Source organism: Egretta garzetta, unplaced genomic scaffold (assembly GCF_000687185.1).
Source record: "Egretta garzetta isolate BGI_Z169 unplaced genomic scaffold, ASM68718v1 scaffold30, whole genome shotgun sequence".
Lineage (NCBI taxonomy): Eukaryota > Metazoa > Chordata > Aves > Pelecaniformes > Ardeidae > Egretta > Egretta garzetta.
In genome coordinates, this window is record NW_009258383.1 from 4,585,918 (window position 1) to 4,602,809 (window position 16,892).

Below are 16,892 nucleotides of genomic sequence, written 5' to 3' on the forward strand. Positions count from 1 at the left end.
GGGTTTTGTTCATCCTTTCAGTTAATTCTGTGTGTTCTTTTTCCCCCTCCTCCCTTTGTGCTGCACGGCTGATTACCACCCTAGGACCTTGCAATGGGACACAGACCCCTCAGTGCTGCAGCTCCAGTCTGACTCTGAACTTGGGTATATGTCAGCTCTTTTTGTTATTTGTTTATCGTTTCTTTGCAAGAATTATGTTGAAAACGCTTCCCAGTTGAGCTGGTTTTATGTGATTTTCATTTGCTTTGTTGACTCAAAAAGACCATAATTTAAGTTTCCTTTTTTTTTAGTTTCATGAATAAGAAGCTTCAGCAAAGCCATCTTTGTGTAAAAACCCAACTATTTAAAGAAGCTCGTGAAAAGATAAGCTGCTATTTCTGTTGCCTGAAGCACAATACAAATAACTATTTCATAACAGATGAAATGTTATTATTGTGGCACTTTAATGTGCATGTACAGTTACATTGGTCTTGTTTGTACCTGTTGATTCAGACTTTTCTCTCTGAATCATTTGCAAGGTACTTTTTCCCCTCCTTCCTGTCTTTGCCATAGTTATGCTGTTTCCACAAGTAGTAACAATATCCCCTTTTTCCTGAGGAACTGTATATGTCCTTATAATTGTGCACTTAAATATGATCATAGTCTAAGAGTAATTGCCATCTTAGTTGAGTTCAAGCCAATCAAACATTTTTAAAATTGTACTAGAGCTAAAATTAATATTTTCTAGTTTGGTATGGAACTTCTCTACCCAAAGCATCTGAAAAAATTAGTTAATTGAAATAATTTAGAAATGCCTGCCTGCAGAGATGTTTAAGATAAGATAAACTGTTCCTCTAAAAAGAATAGGTAGCTGTCCCTCAAGTTCTTCAGAGCTTGAGTGATAGGCAAAACCAAATCTCTATGTTGAAGAAATTGCTCTACCTACGAACTTATGGGCTTGCCTGTCTGAGTCTCCGGGCAGGCTTCTTATGCTTTTACTAGTTCATGTGAAATTAATTCACCATTCTATAAGAAAACCCACAATTTTCCTTTAACTTGATTGACAGTGCTCCCAGCTGCAGTTAGGGCTATTCACCAAGAAAGATGATCAAAAGGAGTCAAAAGCATCCAGAGAGCTTTTTATACAGGGTTTCTCCACATCCAGAACTCTCAGGAATATTTGTAATTTCCACCCAAGTGTGGCTTTAAATACATCTAGCTTCTACAACTTTACCTGGACCATACCAAAAATGTAGAGTTCCTTGAGCTGGTTTAATATACAGAAACCTTTTAAAAATCTCAGCTGCTCTTTCCCAGAAGTTTGGATTAAAAGATGAGCATTCCCAGGAGCAACATTCCTCAAACTGTGCAAGGCAAGGAGTCTTATTTGAGTCACTAAAAGATAATCCTCTGTATAGCCACAAGACTTCAATCTTTTATGAGTAGTCAGTGCAAAGACAGAAAAGAAGCCAAAGAGTAAATCTACAAGTATAATTTGTAACAGAAAAATCCTGTCCCTTCTGAAAGAAAACTGTCTTCAAAACCAAGGCAGAGTTAGAGAGAGAACCAGACTATCCTCTGGTATCATGAGACTAGATTAAAAAAAAAATACCTATGCAAAAGAAATCCTGCAGTCAGCATGCAAATGATGTGTGTAGTTAAACACTTCTAGCAGATACATCTTCCTTCTGGCTCCTACAGAGAGAGGAATCAATTTTAATGCATGGACTTCAGTTACTGTCCTCCTACTGACATCCCATAGGCAGCTTTGAAAGGAATCCTTCAAAGCTTATGTGCTCCATTAAGATGAATAGTCAGCAAACTGTAAATTATAAGAAATATGAGCACCTCAGATGAAAAAAGGGGATGGGAAAGGAATAGATGTTTTAGTGCTGCCCTAAAAAGACCTGGAGACTAGAACATTACAGTTCATACTTGGTAGAGTCCCAACACTGAAAGAGCACTCCAGTTGTCCCTAAGTGCTTGGGACCAAGGGCTAGGCCAACTTTTAGTTATGCAAGAACCATTACAGGTTGCTTAACAATGGCAAAAAAGAACTAAGTGACTGCATTCCTTCAGATTAAGAGAGACCTCCCTGTCTTCACCAGTAATTACCAGGATACAGCCAACACTAGACATTTGTAGAGGCATCAGCAGTTCCCCAACTAGAAGTGTTTTAGGTGAAAAATTCCACACATTCTGTCATCACAGTGCTCTGGGATGTAGCTCACCTCTTGGTTAGCAGTCTACAAAGAGGCCAACCCAACTGGTGGTGAAATGCAACTCTCCGTTAGGATTGATGTTCCCCATCCTCAAGCAGTTGACCTCATGTGAAACCGTTGTTAGAATTAGGTGAGGTTCTAATTAGGCCCAGATTAGACACATAATTAATTAGAGATTATACTTAACCAAGACCACAGTGAAGAAGCTCTTTCAGTGCAGAAGGCTTAAGAATCTCAGCAAATAGAACCAGTAGCCTGGGGCAGCAGAGGGCTGATTACATAGGAAAGTCTAACTGGCCAAGTAGGCAACAGATTTCACATCTGGTGCTGAAGCACATGAAATTTTACTGAGGTGAAATATTTTTTAAAGCTTGAATTCACACAAACCCCCAGTTAAAGCACCTACAGAAATGTAACGCTACTAAAACTTTCCTTAGCTGAAGTATATCACAAGCTGTAGAAGTTTTTCTACCCCCACATAGCATTTTCAGACAATCGTAGCTTCTGTTCTTATTGGCAAAGTTGCAGTTGGTTGTAAGGAGGGAGATGTGTTAATTTTTCCTCTTTGAAAAGGAGAAAGACTCAGAGCTGTAACAACTATTTCTGCTCTAGTGGTTTATTATGTGACACAGCTGATTCATACTGATTACCTGCTGAATCTAATTGCGTTCAGCTTAATAACAACTCCGCCAGTGAGATAGATTAGAAGAATAGACAGCTGATGTAGCGTTAACCAGCTGAAGAGTCAGCAGGTGTTGTCCAGTGATGACAATTTCCTCTTCAGGCTCCCATTTCTTTTCAGATCAATCTTAATTGAATACCTAAACCACCGTAAATGAATTAGATCAAAAAAACTTTGACCTCTGTTCTTCTGACAATCTGGAAAACAGAGAGGATATGGATAATGCGTATGAATTTTCTGCTTTTCCAAATTGCTCTCTCTAATGATGTGGCAGTTCAGAAACATCATGTCCATGAATTTATTTCCTATAAACGTATAAGCGTGCTTGCACTTGTTGATCTAGGCAACTGGATTTATTTAGTTGATTTGTATATTATGTGCATGTTCTTTGCTGAAAGTTGGCATTTTTCCAGTAAAACATTTGCAAGTAAATATTTGTTTATTCTTCCCTCCCTACAGACAGTCAAATAATATTCAGGAAAGAAATAGATTTCCATCCCCTCACTGTTGAGTGAACTGTGTATGACTAAAAGTGTTCATGATCATGTTCAGCTAGCTCTCTTCTTTTTCCCCTACCCACTTACAGTTAGTTGGCTTTACTGATTTACTTCATGTATTCATATTTATTTCATATTTAAAGTTAGGGATGTAGTAGAAGAAGAAGGCTCTACTTGCCGTGTTCCAGCTGTGTCTGAGAGCTCTCCTCCAACCCTTACATTAGGACTCTACTAATCATAAAGCTACATCAATTCCACTACTAATGACTCCTGTGGAAGGGGGAGTCTCCTTCTGTATGGAAATTAGCCACCTTGCAAATTAAAGGCTCTATTATTGCTCTCGGGTGATCATCTGTAAACCAACCTGGTTTACAACCACTGTGCCCTTTCCACTCTTGTGTGTCTCAGGCTGAGGATTAACTCTCTTGAGCAGGCAGAACGTTGTAGTAATGATGGTACGAAAAAGAATTTGGTTGCATGTTATGAGGGGCACAAGCATGTAATTTCTCTCTCCCGTTTACAGTCCCTCTCAGCAGCATGATCTGGAGTTCCATAACTGTACTTTATTATGGCAAATGCTTCCCAGGTTAGTTTTCTTCACTGCAACTAGGTATTTCTCATGCATCGTGTATTGTGTTTCATCTTAGCAAACACTGAAGTATTTTTTGATCCTGTTCATAAAAGCAAACACTCTTGTTCCTGCTGCTGACTTACAGTTAACTTGACTAACCTTTTGATGTCATGTATTCCGTCTTAGACGCAGACTGCACAAACTAGGGGTATCAAAGATCACCCAGGTTGATTTCTTACCTCGGGAAGTGGTATCATACTCCAAGGAGACACAGACACCTCTTGCCACGCATCAATCTGAAGGTAAGATTATTATTGGTTTTTTCAAAAAACATTTTCATAGAAAATAAGCACTCAAGTAAGAGTTAAAAACGTAAGGAAAATAATAGTAAATCATAATATAGCTACTTATCACATATTTTCTGCAAGCCAGGTATTGTTTGTGTGATTAATGGCTGTTCTGGTGAGAATAATTGTAATAATGACTTTAAATTCAGCTGGAACCAAACTACTTCTGCCTTACAATGGGCTGTGCTCAGATAACAGTATAATGAGAACATATTTTCAAATAAATCATTATGAATATAATTAAAATAGTGCTTTATTCTATTTTTCTTGCTTTCTCAAGAACATTATTTATTCTGTGCTTTGTCAAGAGGCTGTGATGGAAAGTTGCCCTCAGATTTTTGGTCAGTGTAATTGTGTCCCCCTCCAGTAGGTGATCTCAGGAGAAGCTACAGTTTAGCTCCATGTGCTGAAAAAGGAGGCTTACATACTTTCATGGGGACAGTTCTGCTTTCTCTCTGCTGACAGGTATTTCATCTGTACTCATGGAGCTGTTTGTTAGCTGTTAGGCTTTCCTGTCGATAAGTAAATACATGGAGCAGTTAGTAGGGGAGTGCTGATCTATCTGTTCCTTAGACTACATGCTTGCCAGAGTTGTACTGCAGAACACCGCTTGCAGGTCAGTTGAAACCATTTAAACTGAAGGGAAAACTGTACGTTAGCCTGATGTAGTTTCCATACTATTACAAAGCAGGTAGAAGAAGGAGAACTGGACAGTCTTGACTGTAATTTTTGCCGTTAACAACAAAGGATCAAGAAAAGTTCAACAATTGGGTGTTTTCCTGAAGCAGATAGTGTAGAACTTCACCAGGCTGTCTGTAGAAGAGGAAGATTCAAGTAGGTTGTGATAGGCCTGCAAGTAAATCTGTTTGAATAGAAGTTACTGGCAGGGAAGATACAGTGATAAACATAGCCAGCTTTTTTTCTGCAACTGAGTTACCAGGTCTGACTTTAAGAAACCAGAAATGAAAACTGCTGAGCTAGATACCCAGATTCTACTTTCCTGGATAACAAGTTTACCCTAGTCATCTGTTGCATGAAATAGTCCCTTCAAGCATAGACAACCCTGTTGCTTGGATGCTGCTTCTTGAGTAGCATGTCCGGACAGCTTTGCCTTCTCAGAGGGGGAGGCTGCCTCAGAAGCTTCCCTAGTTCAACCCAGCTCATCTCTGCTCATCTCTCTGGGGGCTGCTGAAGCCTCGAGAAGATGGGGTTTGCCCCTGAGGCCTTGCTTTCCTGGCTTGAGACCAGCAGGTTCTCAACCCTGGGGCATTATCATGGAGTCATTATTAGATAACATGGAGAAGATGCCTTTCCTCCCTGACACGGTGGAAGAGCCTATGGATATGTGGAGTTGAAGACATGGCTTTGATGTCTTTACCTCTCTCAGGCCTGCAGCTCCAGCACTCATTAGCTGACGTGCCTTTCTGAACAGCCCAACCTCTCTTGAGGAAGCAACTTTTTCTAATGAGTTCTTGTTTTTCCAAGGAGCTCTCCAACTATTACAGAATCCTTCTCTTGGGTAGACAAGAGGACGACCTCCTGCCCTTCAAGGAAAAAAAAAAATAAAACCAAACCCCACAGTGTGCTGCTGTGGAGCTTGCAGTCAGGACAGCAAGCACAGAGGGCAATGCGGCTTTTCCTGGTTCTCCCAATGCAGAGGAAGTTCTTGTTCCTCACCTGTATGAAAGAAGATAAATGCAAACATAAAAAGTGATGGACTTTAAACTGCCTAGGCCAGACCTGTGATGGGAAGGGTGAAATGGTGATAAGTGGTTTTGGTGACTGGGTTTATCTTTCATATTCTCTGTGTCATCATGGTCAAGGAAAAAACATCAGCAAAAGTGAAGTTTTAATATTTAAACACAGAGAAAATATCACCTGATCACTTCCCTCAGATGCGTGGGGGAGAGAAAGTTTAACTTGTATTTCCTTTCCAATCTGCTGCTAGGGAATTCTCTGCATGTAACTTGGACATGAATATGGCCCTGCATCAGTAAAGGAGAGCCAGGAAAGTTTGGTTATTCCATTGAAATGGTATTTAATTGGAAACTCTTCAGGGGGTAAATAAACTCTGCGATTTTGGTCTCCCAGGTCTGAGGGAAATTACTTCTGAGGTTTTCAATCTCCCAAGCCTCTTCGTGAATGCTGAGCCCTTCATAGTGTCACTATAAACAGGAACAGCAAACAGAGGGGAATTGCTCAGGAGAGCAGTTTTGAGAAGTCTCTACTCTGTTCCTATGCATTCATGTGATAAAATAGAGCCATTACCTTTTCAAGATAAATGGTTCAGCCATTACTATGGTTATGTGCTCAGTATCTAAACCCTTGGAGTCTGAGGAAAGAAGAAAAGAAACTCCGTTTACTTAGATGAGTCTGACTCCAGCTTTCAGAATTCACTCTTTCACTACCTGCCTTGGACACTGGAAATGTCAAAATGCAGAATTTTAGGATGAGATTGTCACACGCTTGCTTCTGGTTTGGAAGACAACTAGTGAAGTGTACAGCTGTATGGAAAGATCTTTCCTGTATGATTAAACTGCCGAAAGAGGACTTTGAGTCCATTCAAAGTTCTGCAGCTTTTTTTAAATGTCAGCATCAGGTTTTCTGCACGTTGCTTCTCTAGAAAGAAAGAAAGAAAGAAAGAAACTCAGAGGTACCTTAGACCTACTGCTGTCCCAGAGCTCAGTGGAGGTAGGCCTTTGTGGTAATGGCTATTCCCCGCTAAACCTTATAAAACTGGTAAAGGAAAGCTTCATTGCAGTAGGTACAGCGTGGTGCCGGAGAGCCAGATGCTACGAGTGCTGAAGTCTCAGCTTGTCAGCTGCTAATTTTAGAAGAAATAATGTGGCATTATTCTTCACTGTGTAAAAACAGATTAACTCCTCTTTTCAGAGCAGGTAATTCACTTTATTTCAGAGGAATAATGACATGTCATTTCCCCCCCCCACCCTGTTATTTAGGGAGATGTGTATATGCATCATTCAGCCCTTTGATCACAAGCACCTAATTCTTTTGCTTTATTTAGGTCACAGTAAGCTTCAGCCTTTTCTTTTCTTCCTTGTAGGATGACTTCAAAAACACCCAGATCTTGGCTCTGGAGCCTGAGGAAAAAAAAAAAGTGGTCTTTACTTTTCCCCTCCTACTTCTATAATTGGACTTGAATTTAGGTACTCATAGGCATTGAGAGACATTTCACTTGTGCCGCTTTTTCCATTCTGGAGTGGATTAAGACCTAGACTATGCCAAATGTTTTCTGAGAGGTTTCTGGGACACATTTCTTCACTGTACAGAGACTCTCACATTGCCCCAGAATGGCAGCCCCATGTAGCCTTCGGTGGCTGGACCCTCCAAAGCGCTGCAGAGCTGCCTTTGCTGAAGGCACACCTAGGAGAAAGCAGCAACAGAAAAGCCATGTCCTGAGACCTCTGCCCAGGGTGAATCCCTCACTGCCACACAGCAGTGGAAGGAGGTCTGTATGTCTGCCTGCAAGCTACCTTTTCAGATGGGAAAATTGCCTGCACGTTCAAGCTCTGCTGGGTGCCTGCCTCAGCTTCCGCTTACTGTTCTCCTGCTCTCTAATGGGCCAGGAGGTAAAATCTCGGTGAGGAAAACATCACACTGTACCTGCTCTGGGAAGGGAGATACTCCTCTGATCTGGCTCCCCTCAAAACCAGGGGGCCAGCAAGAAGGTTAAGGTCTGTGAGCTCTCTGGCTTTGCTGGCCAGTGTCAGGAATGTTGTTACTCCTCTTCTGTGAAGTAGAAACTACTTCTTCGTTGATAAAATGAGGTGTTGTCACTTTTCTGGCTTGCCGGACTGTCACTGCAAATAGGTTAGTCTGAAATACATTTCTGAAAAAGTAGATCCTGTATACAGGGGAAGAAGATCCAACTTTCTAGAACAGTGGAGGTCCTATATACCTGTTTGTCATCTTCAACAGATGGTTGTTCGTATGGGGAAAACAAACGTGTTACCGTATTCACCTCCTGAGCAGGATCACCTCATCCTACATCACAAATGTTTTCCCAGTTCTGGCAAAGAACACAATTCAGACCCGTGCTCCATCTGTTTATCTGCTGTATTCAAATAATGAGGATATTTTGGCTATTAGGGGAAGAGGGAATATAAGCTCTCTACTCCATTTGGAAGTAGGCTGGAATGAATTGGCAAAACGGAGGCGAAACTCCAGAGGCTGGGTTGGGTTCTGCATCACTCTGACACTGTAGTTCTCTGAAAGTTCCTGGAAGTTACCCTTTTTAAAGTTCTGAGGGAGGAGGGGATTCTGCTCACAGTTTAAGGCTCACGAGACCAAGTCACGTGAGTTTAGGCATCTGTGTGTGATACCAAATGTAAGGGATTACTGTAGGGTGACCCAAAACTCTCTCTAGACACCATTGACTGCATCGATTAGTTCTTCACTAACTAGCTTGATAGCAGAGCATTTCATGTAGACATATTAATGTAGGTTTCTCAGTATTGAGTAAACTGCATATGGCTAAAAGTGTCATACACTAACACTGTGTGAGGGCTCTGTCCTTCTTTGGGATTTAGTAATTGGATGAGGAGTCACCTGTGTCTAGGACTGACAAGCCCCAATGCTGTGAAAACAAGTCAGGCCCCTGGAAGTTCCATGATTGAATCCACAGATAAAGTTATTTTTACTTTGATTGTTAGGGGCTGAGATTTCCAGGTTTTGTCAGTGGTGAGCTCTGGCTCTCTCTATCCCGTAAGATAATGTGCATCAGACCTCTAGCACAGCAAATTCTGCACCAGGCCTGCTGTGCCTTCCCGTGTCTGAGTGTAGCTCAGCCCTCCTAGCTTTGTGAAGGCAGCTATACTTAAAAGCCAGTCCCAGAACTGAGATCATACTTGAACTTTCCAATGCCCAATCTGTCTAGAGCTCATGGATCTGAAGCTGGGAGTTAAGCTAAAGAGCTTGTTTTGGCTTTTCCCTTCCAGAAAATCTTAGAGCTCAGCTCCAGGCTGAAGAGGACAAGTCTGGACCCAAGAATAGCTTTGAACCCCTCATTTAATGGGAAATACAAATGCACATTTGTGTATTGCTATGCATGCAACATATGTGTCAGGACACATGAAAATATGTGTGATGGAAAAGCATTGGACATAACTGGGGGGAAAGCAGACACCCTCTGCTGTAAGCAAAAACAAAAGATGGTGTTGGAAAGCAGAGCAGAACTGGGATAGAAATCACTACTAAAAAGAGGAGACAGCCTAAAGATGAACCAGTGTTAGAGCAGATGTTCTGCTTTTGAAGAGACAGAGCCTTAGTATTAGAACTAATGGACACTAATTTCCTAAGAAATATTATGGTCTATGCTAGGCAGTATCATGTATCACTGAGTGGTTTTAGTTAGCTATAAAAATCTAGTTTGCCTTTTCTTCTCAAACCTCAGTCCATCAGAGTCATACTGTGGATATCAATAGCTGGCACAAACACGCAAATTCAAGACCGCTTTGTTTGATTAAATCAACAAAGCTTATTTTGTACTGTTGTACCAGACTGTACAAGATTGGATGAGACTAGAACGAAGCGGAGCAAAGATTCGAGTCATTGCACTGTATAACAGTCTTTCAATAATTCCCCTTTATGCCTGTCACAACTGCATCCCTTTTTCTAAATAACAAGATTTCAAAGGTGGATATTTTTTTTTTTTTTAATTTAAATTGGGCATAAAAATCTTTCAAAGACATTCAGGCAGCTCCCTCTGGTGGTGAAGCCATGAACGGACGCGTTGTGCCGGAGGGATGCTGGAGGTGAGGGAGGGATGCTGGTGTGACCTGCAGAAAAACACTCACCTGATCTTTTTTCCAAGCCAGAATTACACTTAATAGAAGATGCCTGAGTTGTATGACTGAAATGCTGTATGAATGTAAGTGCTGATGAAAGGTGTGAGAAGAGACCAAGCTATTATAGAAAAAGGTGGGGAAAAAAGAGAAAGACATTATCTAGAAATGTAAAATAAAAGCGTTAAAAATTCAGTTATAGGTATTATGACAAAAATCCAGGGGCATAATACACTAGTGAAATCAGCTGCAATCCCTTGTTCTTGCCAATCCCTTCTTGAAGTACAATTAGTGAAGTACAGTTTGTTAAAACACATATTCTCCAGGACAGCCACATCAGGCAGGTACCAGGAGTGGTGGGTCTATGTTCCACTCCTAGCAAGCTACAGTCATTAGGTGTATACCACTAAAGGCGTTCTTCACCACCTGGCTCATGATAATTTTATCTAGTACAGAATTAGGGGCTTGGCTTTGGAAAACGTGTTTCTGTGGTTTTTGTTGTGCAGAGTAATGTATTTGACACTGACAAGGATTTCTTCTGGGAGGAAGAATGAAGAGGCCATAGTCTGTGGTCATGCACAGTTTGGTATTATAGGGCAGGAGGAAGCATCAAATATCTAATCTCCTGAAATATGTAGCACACAAGGGCTAAAATAGGATTTCTGCAAGGCAGTCCCACTCTGTTTCTGAAAGGTGGCCTCTTACGTTCACAGTCTACTGGTATATTATCAGTGATCATTGCTGCAATATTTGCTCCCATTCCAAATCTCTCCTCCCAGGTCCTCTCTAAAGACCTCTGGAGAAGGGGTTTGCAAGATGGTTTTCAGATAGTTTTCAGTAGAGAGCCCTCTTAATGCTAAACTGTTTTGAACGGGCAGGTTCGAGAATTCATTAAGCATCAGTAATTCTTTGGGAGTTATCGACTAAGAACTGATTTAACAGAGAGAAGATTGGCTCTGGTCACACACAGTAGGAGGTCTGAGGAAGGAATACTCTTTAGGGATCTCAGATTTCATCCCTGATAATTTCATTACATGGGGACAGAGTGATTTGACTCATTGCAGCTCCTCCACAATCTTAACAAAATCCTGGGAAGGCCTTCTGAAAACCAGGCCTACATGCATGAGAGTTTGCTGCTCCAAAGTGGCTCAGGCCTTCTGCAGACCCTGGCTTCTCCTGCACAAGGTACTTCTGCATCAAATACAAGCCCAGGAAACACATCTAATAATTCTCTACAAGGCCAACAGACTTGTCATGACTGGGCCTGCACCTTCTCCAAGCCATTCAGGCTCCATAAGATGGGAAACAAAACGGAAAGGTTAGCTGCCTTTCCCAGTGAAAAGAGGAACCAGTTTTGAGCCTGTGGCTACCTCGGAGAGGATTGTGCAACTGTCGTTCTGTGCATGGAAGGAATACTGCTTCAAAACCTCTGCCAACAGCATGGAAAAGGACCATGCTCTACCTCCCCTCCTTGGAGATCCTGCTTGATCCTAAGGGATGATCCTCGCTCTGTACTTTTGAGCAAGTGGATCCCGTCCTCCACCCAAGAGATGGGAGGCTGCTCTATCCTAGAATAAAACAAAAAATATTGTAGTTGGCTCCCTTATGCAGAACGCAACCTGCTCCTTCAGTTGCAGTGGGAAATAAGTAATTAAATGAGATCCTGGTACATCTGGCGTCACTTGGTGGAAAACAAGAGCTCTAATGTTGGCAGCCTTGACCTCAAACTCCTTTAATGAGCTGCAAGTCATCTCACAGTGCTTTTGACCCATCTTTGTGTCCTGACATCTGAAACTAGCAGTGATCCCTGAATTCAGAGAGAAGCCCTGTAACACCTGTATGCAAATGGAATCCTTTGTTGGCTGGAAATGAAAAACCTTCCTCTAAGTCTTTCCTCTCTGGAAAAGATCCTGGACATGTTTGACACAGGAACAACTGCCATATTGAGCTGATTTGTTATGTGTTCCCCTCTAGCAACCAAATAGTTGTAAACTTATTTGCAAATATATGTGACTCTCAGTATGTTACAACTGAGCTTTAGCATGAGAACAGAAGGAAACTATCCCACTAATGAACAGCACCATGCTTTCCCCGGTCAGCAGTCAGTGAAAAGACAGTGGCCAATTTTTCTCTGCCTGCCATTTTCACATGTTCCTAGTTCTCACTGTACCATACGTATCATTGCAGTAGTATTTGAGTATACTTTGGATTAACAATGTGTTGTACTTACGTTACTACAATTCTCAAAATTAGAAGGGATAGATATGAAAATGTAAAAAGAAGGAAAATTGGGTTAACAGTGCTTCCAACAGAACAATGAAGACACAGATTTTTGTTTTCTTCAGAAACAAAGCATGCTTTTTCCTACCGTCCCTGTAATTCCTTCTTTAGCTTAATGGATGATGCCTATTCAATATATACAAGAAAACTAATACCCAGCACCTTCTGTTGTGTATTTAGTAACCTTTGGCAAACTCTGTCTTTGTAACATGGACCAATCTCCACTGGAATTAAAGACAAGATTAAGAAAAATGTGCATTGCAGAAGTAGCAATTATTAATCCTTAGTGCTCTAATTAGCACTTAATCTTTCTAATCCTGTAAGTAGATACAAAATCAGTGCTGAAATAGACACAGGCCATAATGTGGAAAGCCCTTCATTAGTAGTGTTAAAAAGATGTACAGAAAAAAAAAAAACCAAACCACTGGTCTGTTACTTCACACTTCTCAATTTGTTTCTTGGCACTTGTCGCTCAAAGAAAGGAAAAAGATTCACATGCCAAAATCCCTTCCTCTGTTTTAACCCACACGACTAATGTACTGGGTCAAAAATTATGCAGCTGAAAATTCTCCTGTTCATCACCTCTCTATCTTCAATTCTATAGCTGAGCCACAGCTTAAGAAGCCGGCCGATTGTGCCCCTCTGGAGTCTCCTTTAATTGGCTCATTTCCATAGGAGAGGCCACCTGCCTTGGAGAGAGGAGTGTCAGCTGCTTGCCCTCAGACTGACTGGAGAGGGAGCCAAGTGGCTGGGTTGGGTGGAATGAAGAGGGTTTACCACATGCCACATTATTTCCCACCTTGAAGATGAATGGGGATGCACCCCAAGCTGCGTCTTTGTTCACCAAGGGTATCTTCACAGCCTGACCCGAGCACCTGGGCACCTCCAGTGGCAACCCTGGGCCCCCTTCGCCCTCCCGAGAGCCGCTCCCAAGCTTGCGTAAAGCCATGCTATATGTATTATAATGATGAATTGTAGATCTCATCTGAAGTACTCGAGAATCCCTCCTTCAAAACCAGCAGTAGCTGGATCCTTTCCAGAGAATCCTTTTGCTCGCTCACACACACTCTCAAGAGTTACTATGAAAACTGAAGAAAGGATCCGGATGAAGAAACTTCTAATGAAATGGATACGTCAGTGAAGTAAAAGTCTCAGCATGAATTCCCACTGGCCACTATTAATAGAAGATGGAATTCTCTTTTGCTGCAATACAATAGACTGTCTCCACAAATAATGTCACTTTTCAACCAGACCCTGGCTGCCACTTGCCCATATATCTTCCTTTAAATAAACTTAGCATAAATTCACTCTGAGCCACAATTAATTTAGATGTATGTCCTAGCCATAAACTTCCAAAACAGTGCTTGCTCTTCCTGCAAGTTAATGCCCTACTTAAGGCCCACAGGAAGTGAGAAGATAATCATTATTTTTCCAAAAATGTTTTGCACTCAAGCCATGAAGCTTCACACTTATTTTAAGTCTATGACTGCATGTTGTTTCTGCGGATACTCTTCTTTTTTTTTCCTCACCCCACTTGCCTTGTAAAGTTTGCTGCATCAGAGCTCAAAATGGGTCCAGCTCCTCTTAAGTTTGGCACAAGCAGATCTTACAAAGAGCCTCACAGGTCTCAGTAGCAGCTGCTGGATTTTGAGGACTCTTTCAGGTCTCACTACATGGTTTGGAGCTGAACTTTTCTGAAGGTCTGGCCCCAATCATGGAGCTGGAAAATTCTTGACATTTTAGCCCTTAATCACATATTTTTCGTATTTCACTTCTTGTCATCTCCACCCAGATGTTCAGGTCTTACTCTCCCTCTCCTAGGCACCAGTTACTGAGCAATGACATGCTCAGAACAACCACTCATCTGCCGTGAAACACAGAAAGCACTGAAGATTTTGCCTGTGACTGCGTGAAGAACTCTCTATCTGCTGATGCTGCGTCACAGATCATGTGCAGGCTGAAAACACTGCTCAAACCAACCTTCTAGCGTGGAGTCTCAAAATTGCCTTGACCTGTTGTTTTCACCCCCACTACCAAAACCTTGCCACCTACACCCCATACATACACAAATTTAGAAAAATTGGTATCTTAGTAGCTGAAATTGAGATGTTTCTTGTATGACATGCCTGGGATCAAGTCTTCGCCTAATAGGTGAATGCTTTAACCAGTAACATGTTGGGTGATCTGCGATAAGTTATTTGTTGGACCAGGCACCAGAAGCATAGCGTTTGATATTCTAGCTGAATGTTCATTATCATCATGACATAGGACTGATCTGTTTCTGGATATCTAGAGCAGCCATCCTGTCTTACCCTGGTATTTATGGATCTGAGACAGCTGTTTCAAGTTACTGGCTAATTTGGGTCCCCCTTCTGTTTTCTGGAGATAGAAAACTTGGTGATAGATTCTTTGCTTTGGAGGAGATCCATTGCTGAGGATGCTGACAAGTGATAGATGCTTGGCTAGACCAGAAGTAGGAGCTTGTTTCTGGTCAGGTCAACTACATAGGCTATATATTTCTGGTAGTGATCCCAGAGAATGGTCCGTGCTGCCTGTGCCAAATGTTATGGGTTGGCTCATCTCACCTCCCATGTTAAAACCTCAGAATCTGTTGGAGCAGTCAGTTGTACTCATATTGCTTCTTAGGCTCACAGTATACTATGGCAGCTACCCCATCATCTTATACAATGGGACAGCACGAACTCTTCTTGTGTGCATATCACAGATTTCTTACCCGTGAGCATGAGACATGCTGGGATTCACTTGGAAGGATGATTGAGGCTGAGAAACCTGAGCCCAACACAGCCTTGTGAGGCGGGATATGGACTGTAGCTCAGACTGTCCTTCAGTCTGTGCCCAAGTTTCCAGGCCAATGGAACTACTTGGTTTGGTCCAGATGTGAACTGAGAGTGACATAACATGCTTACAGTTCGGACTGATTAGGAACAAGGATCTCTTCTTGTCTGCATTTTACCCTTCGCTAGATTGGGTAATGTTGAAAGCTTGGATTCAGGGCTGTGGATTTCCAAACAGGCAGGATTCCTAGGAGTTAGACATTGAATGATTTGCATACGTTTTAAGGATGTAAGAGTTGCCAAGTAAGCTAAGATACAATAAATTTACATCTGTGTCTCAGTTATGCAGTCATGAAAAGGTGTCCAGTGGACAAGCTGAGCTTCTGTTTTCAAGAAGGCCTTGGACAGAGTTAAGGTTGAGTGTGCAGGTGCAAGCACACCACTGATACTGTATGCTTGGGGGACATCTGTCCTGTGATTCCTAGGCTATAACATTATGGAGCCAGAGAGTGAGCTGAGATTAATCTGGTCTCCCTTTTCTCTTTTTGTGTCTCTAGTCTATGGGTTGAACTGTGTTTAAAAGTTACAGAAATATTTATGTAGTTATTTAAGTATCTACCTATAGGTGTATCTACAGATACAATGTTTAGATAAAATATTATCTATCTATATTATGTCTATAGATGTACAGAAACTTGTAGGCACATATCTAAAGTTCACCACTACAGGATCTCCCCACCTAGCAAGCGATAGCCTTGGAGACAGAGCAATGGAGTGAATGTTAGGAGTCTTACCTTTGTTATAATCAACGTGTAATTCAGACCAAATCACAGACTGAGTTACAGTCACTGCAGAGACATAGGTATATCTCTTCATTTGCCCACAGTGGAGACCACTAACAGTTTAAACATGAACTAAGTGAAGTCACAGCACCCAAATTTACTTGGATTTTTAGCTGTCACAGAGCTACCCGATCTGGCAGCGTGACTGATGCTAGCACCCAAACTGACTAGTTACATCTTTGTTGAGATACCTCAATATTTCAGTGTAATCACATGCAATAGCTCTACCTTGAGGGGCCCAGCCTATTTGTGTAGACTTTCTATGACCAAGAGAGTGAGACAGACTCTTCCAGAAGGCAATTTACCCTACCTATTGTATTTATCATTAACACTGAAAGAATTACCTTCTATTTGTGCCTTTCTGCATTGCCTATAGGACTTAGCCAATACATTTCAATTATAAACTTCATTTTTAGATGGTTGAGGTTAGATGAGATAATTCCCACCATTTTGTCATGGGAATATGGGCAAATGCGTTATGCAGTGTCTTTCTGTCAACCCCTGAAAGAGTTCTGGGACTATTATTATGGCTATTTGTTTTCTTCGGCTCCTTCATCTCTCAGCTCTTCTCCTTTGAAGTTGCTTGTTGTGCCTGTGTGAAAGCAAAGTGAAAAAGCAGGCATCTTACTTTCCTCTGAAACCTTTGTAATTGAGGACAGCACTTCTACGCTGATATTTGAAGGCAATAGGACAGAGAAAAAATAGAAAAATGACTTGGCTATTTTGTCTCTTCAATTAAATAGTGTTTTCATACTAGTCAGAATACTTTATTGTGTGGACTCAATACTACACTTTAGGTGCTAACATTGATTTTGATCCACCAAGCTAATTTTTGTATTGTATAGTTGCTCAAATGCATGTTTCTGTCACATT

The 16,892-nt window shown here is 41.5% G+C and overlaps 1 protein-coding gene across 4 annotated transcripts in view; it reads left to right on the forward strand.

Annotated features, from left to right (window-relative positions):
• Positions 1-16,892, forward strand: part of DYNC1I1 (dynein cytoplasmic 1 intermediate chain 1) — a 176,820-nt gene that overhangs the window by 23,256 nt on the left and 136,672 nt on the right. For 2 of the 4 annotated variants that reach the window (XM_009641943.2, XM_009641950.2), the window contains exons 4-5: positions 85-144; positions 4,138-4,253. In XM_009641943.2, coding sequence (XP_009640238.1) covers positions 85-144; positions 4,138-4,253 — 176 coding nt within the window. The remainder of the gene's footprint in view (positions 1-84; positions 145-4,137; positions 4,254-16,892) is intronic. The other 2 variants (XM_009641959.2, XM_009641979.2) reach the window with 1 other exon arrangement.